This window comes from Papilio machaon, chromosome 8, assembly GCF_912999745.1.
Source record: "Papilio machaon chromosome 8, ilPapMach1.1, whole genome shotgun sequence".
Taxonomy (NCBI): Eukaryota; Metazoa; Arthropoda; class Insecta; order Lepidoptera; family Papilionidae; genus Papilio; species Papilio machaon.
The window spans coordinates 5,744,552-5,752,081 of NC_059993.1; the positions used below are offsets into that span (position 1 = coordinate 5,744,552).

General features: G+C 33.6%; 1 protein-coding gene across 1 annotated transcript; it reads left to right on the forward strand.

Annotated features, from left to right (window-relative positions):
- Nucleotides 1-1,317: 1,317 nt before the first annotated feature.
- LOC106717414 lies at nt 1,318-7,113 on the forward strand. Its single transcript, XM_045679078.1, has 9 exons — nt 1,318-1,325; nt 1,851-1,980; nt 2,225-2,347; nt 3,084-3,276; nt 3,589-3,662; nt 3,728-3,820; nt 3,907-4,403; nt 6,489-6,564; nt 6,949-7,113. The coding sequence occupies exons 1-9, from the start codon at nt 1,318-1,320 to the stop codon at nt 7,111-7,113; spliced, it is 1,359 nt and encodes a 452-aa protein (XP_045535034.1).
- Nucleotides 7,114-7,530: the final 417 nt, after the last annotated feature.

The window sequence follows — 7,530 nt, forward strand, 5'->3', positions numbered from 1 at the left end:
TTAATAGATTTGATGTTAGTACAAAAAAAATATCTAAATTATTTCAGTGACGTAATGAAAACATAATAATGCGACAAGCGGCAATCTGTCAAGTTGAAGAGCTACGTTAAATTATTCAAAGTAGACATTCTTTGGAGTAAGATTTCATAAGATACTACTTTGAATACATATTTAATTCGTATAATGTGAATGGAAAACATGTAAGTAAAACATTATTTAGGTACAAATGTTAAAAAGTGATCAGTGTTACAAAAATATTGCTCTATCATTTTCCTTGAAAAAATCAGAAATTTCAATTATTAATAGTGTGTTAAGTTATGTTAGTTAAGTTATATGGTACTCACAATATGATTCACATTCAAGTTAACATTCTACTTTTCATTAGGCTTTAATAAAATACTTACGAAAAAAGAAAACTAGCATTCAAAATTGATTTGAAAAAAAAAATGTTTATGAAAAAATATATCGTGTCGTAGTATTTTCTGTAATGGAAACGCGTGCTGTAGCGTGCATACCTTCACGATTTACACGGGGTCGTTTCAGAATCAGAAGTTGGCAGTTATTTGCGAAAGCTCAATCATAACGATTGCGAGAGCTTTCTAAACATGACAATGTTCCATTTCTAGTTTCGTTTGATTTCTTAGCTGAAAACCGATATTTGGATTTATTTAAATAGTTATGTCCATTAAATATTCAATAATAGTGAAAAATATGTTAATATTTTGTGACATTAATTAATGGTTATGTGAAATCGATTAGTAAATGTTTGCATTGAAGACATATCAGTTAAGTAGGTAGGTATATTTGATTCGTATTTCAAGAAAGGAATGAAGAATTCAAAATATTTATAGAAATAACGGAAGCAATCAAAATGCTAATAATATACTTTATTTATACTCGTATGTTTTTAGTAGTAGTTGTAGTTTGACAGCGATTTATATAAGCATTTAAGTATTTATTTAACGGAGGTCTAAAAATAATCTAATATATAAAATTTCCATGACACAATGTTAGTTACCGTACTCCTCCGAAACGGCTTTACTGATTTTTACCAAATTTTATATGCGTATTCAGTAGGTCTGAGAATCGGCTACTATCTATTTTTATACCCCTATTAAGTTTTTTTTTAACTGCGCGCGGATGGAGTCGCGGGCGTCAGCTAGTGTTTATATATTTTATAGGTATGGTCCTGATATTTCACTTTGTTCGGTTTGATATCAGGATTATTTCTTTGGATGTCAGTTTGTTGATAATTTCGTATTTAAATATCTATTAATTATGTATCTATAGAAGCTTCTAATTTTAACAATTTCCTAAATGGCTTTGTAATGTCAATAATTTTAATATTTTAATAAATTAGTGAAAATTTAATCGGTAACTTAGATTATAAGCCTAAATATGTAAAACAAGATCGATTTAATTTGCAAGTTACGTTATCCTCCGCTTTCTATTGAGATTAGATCACATCGCGGCAAGTGATGAGTCAGGTCTTGTAGAGACGCGGGAGCTAAGTGCGTATGGAAGTTTCTTATATTATACTTATGTAATAGAACTACGATTTATATCTCAAAAATAGTGCTGGTAAAAAAGTATGGGCGATTTAATATACACGATTAAACAAGACAATTTTAGGTGCGATATTATTTTAACTACATTTCATAAAACGGATTATAAAAATGATTCGATTGCCCTAAAAATAATCGATCAAGGATAAAATTGAACCAATTAAAAATACCGCTGATAAGTAAAAATGGTTTGAGATTGAATATTCATTTCGGCCATATATTTTTTTTTAGTAGAAACAAGGAATAAAATTAGAATAGCCCAAAAGCCTTGTGTGATGATAACAGAAGGCTAAGCGTGCCCACTTCCTGGTCGGCACGGAGACTTGCGGCGGTGCGAGCGCGGGCACAAAGGGAGCGCATCGCACAACAACGACGCCAACAACGTCGTGCGGAGAAAATTGAACAACAGAGGAAGGTAATTTTTCTACTATTTAAGTATTTTACATTTTAACGGCTAAAAATGACTTTTATATATAAGTAATTTCATTTATCAGTTACATATCTCATTCTTTTCATACTAATCGATGATAATCAGTCACAAAGCAAAAAAAAGCTAGTTATGTTGATCAGATAGAGACGATCTTTTATTAGACGCGTGATAGTTAACTTTCCTAATTATATGCAGGTTACTGACGTTATCTCCTCGTATATTTGTGTAGGTTCTTGAGGAGCTGGCGTCGTACGAGCCGTGGGGGAAGCCGGGCGGCGGCGCGCCCAACAAACGCGGCTGCCGCTTCACTGACATACGAGCACGTGGCATTTACCCTGATGATGAGATAAAGGTTCTATTAAATTGAGTTCTATTAAATATGAGTGATTTGTTTACCCAATTCATAGCGACTTAAAGCATGTGCGAGACAACTTTCGCAAAAGAAAAGGTTTAGCAAATTTAAAATACTTATTCTAATAGGTTCTGTTGAGAATACGTTATGTTTTAAGTGAATTGAGTTATAAATTAATAATAATTATTAAATAAAGTTAATAATTAAATAAATTTAATTTATGTTTTAAGTGAATGTTATATTAAAGTGAGGTAAAAAAATCATATCAAGAGATATTTCTACAAGATGTAAGTTGATTTAAGGCCCGTCCACTCTCAGTGTCCCACCCACAGTCTTTTTATGTCATCGGTCAGCCGCCTTTTGTTTTATGGCAAATGATGACGTAAAAAGGGTGATTAAAGAGTGTCATCATTCAGTGAGTACACTGACGAAACATTCACTTGTATGTCGCAACTTAAAGTATTTTGTTATACGATCTCTGGCAGTTATAGCGATATTTCCCATTGATAAGAATTTAAAGGTTAAACAATAAAATGTCACTTTTGAATTAATTAAAGTCGAAGAGCTTATCGTAAAAAAAGATTATACTATTCGGTGTAAGTGTTGTTGATCTCAGTAAACGTTTTTCAAACATTTCACTTTGTTATCAGAAAATCAAAAACTGGCATTACGTAATTTGCATTACGCAGTTGTTTCCTATGAAGAAACATATGAACGCGATTTTTAAATATTTCAGGGAATAGCGGGGTATGAAGAGTGGCGTCGTTGGTCTTCTCCTAAAAGGCGTCCCCCGCGTATCCCGCGCGCCCCGGTGCGTCTGCGTGAGGATCCGCAGCTGTTCTTCGCAGAGCAGCTACGCCGCGCCGTCGACAACGACATAAGATACAAACAGACCGCAGACCAAAAGAAGAGATACAAAGAAATTTTAGGTTCCGGATTTGAATCCAAAATATCCTTTGAAATAGGAAAAATATTTATTTTCTTACCTCCCTAGATAGTACGCTTTAACAACAGAAAAATAACATTAAAAAAATCAGAAACTAGAAAGTATTTGTTCTGCTTAGAGTACTACTTCTAATTTGTATGTGTATTTCAATGCTTAACTGACGCGTGACATCTATCTACTTGCTTGTATCTTTATGATAAATGGTTTTGTAATACAATAATGCATACAAGTCGCCCGCGGCGTGTGAGCCATGTCGCAATCTCCTTAATTCTATTCAACATATTTCTGTTTTTAGATAACATGGTTGAAGAGAGAAATAAAGTTATGAGAGACGAGATGAAACACAACTTGGAGTACGAGCGTAAAATGGTGAGTTAATTCTAGTAAATGTATATAAAATGGCATTGTATATTCATGTTTGACCTCTGTTCCAGCATACTATGGCAGGCCCTTGGGGAAAACCAGGACCCGGTGGTGTAGTTTGGAGAAACCCTCGTAATATCGGGTTAAATTTTTCTAAATCTATGGTACGTTTAATGTATAGGTATGTAATTTTCATGTTGACCTCCTCAAATGATTCGTTTTAAATACATCTTCAACTAATATGTTACAGGGATGGACAAATAACGAAATGTTTGACAAATTAATAAGAGAACACAATGGTTACAAAAGATCTTCGCTTACTTTGCCAGTCGTAAAGAGAGATGATGATTTAAAAGACCGAGGGTCAGACGGACAGTATAAATCTTCAACAGTAGAAAAATTACCAGACATTTCAAACCAATCAAGTCCAAACATTAATATTGATACGGGAAAAGTCTGCGATAGTGCGTTAAAAGAATCAAAAGGTTCTCTTTATAACGGTAATAAGACTCATCGAAAAGGTAAAGTTAAACGATTGTGCAATGGAAGGCGCGATACGAAATCTATTGTCGATGATATTGAGAATGCTGCAAATGGTGCAATAGAGAAAAAGCCAACACCGGAAGGTACAATACAGCGACTGACAGGAGGTATAGAACTTGTACCACTGCTGGCACGGGGCAGGCGAGTAGGCGCGCGTACATTACCATCTAGCGATGTGACACGACCCCCGGAGCAGACATGTCAGTGAGTACTGAATCGATTTGTAATCTCTAAATGCTAACAAAGTCACAAAAGATCATTATCCTTTGTCATTTAATTGAATACAACTTGACATCTCTAGTGTTGCCACAGGCATTCTTCTCTTGTGTAATATTGCGCTTTATGGCGTATCTGAGTAACACTTAAAAAGAATAATCGTTTTTAATCATCATATAGTCGCATTTGACCTTTTCTCTTTACATGTTTTTTAAGATAAACTTTGAACTTTTATATTTTTATGTTTTATGAATTGACTAATGAATAATCACTTATTTTATTTTTTGTCAAACGAAAGTTCTGATGAAAGGACATTTTGTTCAAAAGTCACGTTCATTTACCAAAAAACGCTTTAAGAAACTCACGAAATATGTAAACAAAATTATAACTAGGAAAACAACAACATATACCTCATATAAAATAGCTAACCTATTTAACTAATCTATTATTTTTTATTAAATAACTGAAAATTTCTGTTAATGGCATTTTAACACGCAACACATGGTGATGTAAATTTTTCTAAATGCTATGTCCCTCCGGCGTTTCATACATATAAAATATTATAATCTTGCATACTTTTGCAACTGGCAATATTATACTTAGTAGCTCATCAATCAAATGTTTTGTAATGTAAAATATTCGTTTTTCATTAATAGCTTTAGATTAGACAAGTACTTTGTGAAAAAAATAATTGTTAAAGCCTAATTGTAGTTAATGGAAAAGAGTGTACAACTGTGATCTAATTTATGCTGTCTTTTGTAATTGTGGGTTTTCACTGCTGAAACATACCTGCAAAACATATTGTTGTCTCTATATTTATAGGAACTGAAAGGGATGAACATATATATCTATATCTATATATATAAAAGAAAGTCGTGTTAGTTACACTATTTATAACTCAAGAACGGCTGAATCGATTTGACTGAAAATTGGTGGGCAGGTAGCTTAGAACCAGGAAACGGACATAGGATCATTTTACCCCGTTTCTATTTTTTTATTCCGCGCGGACAGAGTCGCGGGTAAAAGCTAGTGATTAATAAAAGCGGAGTGTCTGTATGTAATATGAACAAAATCATATGATTTTTATAACGAAAAACCAATTGTTGTCCTCGGTAATGTGAGTACTTTGTGATGTAGATCCTGGTATTATAAAGGAACTGATTACACTGCATGAACACATAAAGAAATACTAGGCAGTAATATTGATACTGGTATAAAATAAATTACTTCTTTTGTAGTCGCAGTCGGGTGCTAACAATGATTCGTTATTCATTCTATTCGGACAATACTCTTTGTATACGTATGATGTTAGTGCTGTTTGTATGAGTAAGTAAGAAGAAACCCTGGCAACAAGAATGTCAAGCGATCATCTGACTGCACTGCGTCATTCTCAACTTTCTATGGGTGGAGTTATATTAACATATGAATTTTAGCCCTTTGATCATTTCAGTAGGACATAAATATTTTTTATGGCTCATGCGAAAGTTTTATTGATTGCGTTGTCAGTTTCTTAAGTGTGATTAAGGTTCAAAGAAGTTTACCGGCCAGTGAACGAAGTTGTGTGAAGACAATTTCATACATTTTGCGTCGATATTAATCAAATTATTAAGTTCGGAAACTTAAAATCAATCAGTTTTTAAGCGAAAATTGCATGCGACGTCTGATTTTAGCAAAAGATGTAACAAGTCCTTTTGTACACTAAGTGATACACGTTTTTTTTATATTATTTATTATTTTATATTAATATACTAACTATTTCTTGATGATAAAAACTTGCTTAAGTTTTACTTCGATTTTATAAGGAATTGTATAATCATAGTAAACGTCGGGAATCGCCCACGCGGTGACATTTCGCATACATATGTGACACACACAAAGCGCTTTCTTTTTTAATTTTGGTTGGAAACAATGAGTGGAAATCGTTGTATCGAATGTAGAGAAAATATCTATCTATCAAACATACTCAAAACCTGTCTTCACTAATGACCTAATTAATAATAAATAATATTAAATAATGTATATCTCATTATGTATAAAAATATAAGGTAATTCATTTTGTTGGTGTATTTTCAGATGGCGAGAAATACTGGACGTTGACTACTTAAAACAGTTGAAACAGCAAATGCGGGCGAAATCCGTACTGAAGGAAGTATGTCATATTATTTCAGTTTAATATCCGGATTGATATATATTGAAATATAAAAGGAGAAAAACTGTGGATTTAAATAATTGCCTGTGATCATTTTGCTGTTATCTCATAATATACTCGTACGTTGGCACCGAGGGGATCTGAGCCTACACTACTTTAAGGGTGACTAGGCCATAGTCAATGTCGCGTCACGATGTTTTCCTTCACCCTAAGAAATATCTTTATCCTACAAAAAATAAATAGAATTATTATTATTACAGAAGTTATTACTTGGGACAAGTACTAATTATTTACGGTCCAAGGAGTAACGAGGATGGAGTCTAGTGACGATAGAGGTTTATATTCTTAAACATATTTGTCATAGTTTTACTTCTTTGTTACCAGGAAAGCAGGAGAGACTCTGCGGAGAGGGCGGTACGTCACCATGTGACATGGTCATCGTGGTGGGGCCGGCCGGGGCACGGCGCGCCGCAGCGCGGCCGTTACGCCAGGAGCAACCTCTCGCAGCTCCTCTACATGCCGCCACTGGACAAAGAGAATTTACATTAATTATGTTAATTTGCACTTGATACTTGGATGTAACATTTATATACTAGGTACTAATCGTCATGCTAACTTTAAATGTGACAATTGTTTACGAAAATCGTAAAAATTTGTGCAAAAAGTAGGTTTATGATTTAAGAATTTAATATACTTCAATTACTACTTTTTAAATATTTTTGTGAAAAAATTAATACACATAATATATTGTATAAACATAAACAATAGAAATCATATTGGCCAGTTGTTACTGGCTGGCTGCTGGCAGCTAAATAACTTCAGTAAAGCTCGAGACGAGAATAAAAGCTTTTTAACTAGCGAGTATCAGCGCTGAAGATTGTCCTTGAACTGAGGTACTGGCGGCATCAATTCTCTAGTATTACACATTAACCAATGCAGATCAGACAAAAATTATTGATAACTCCG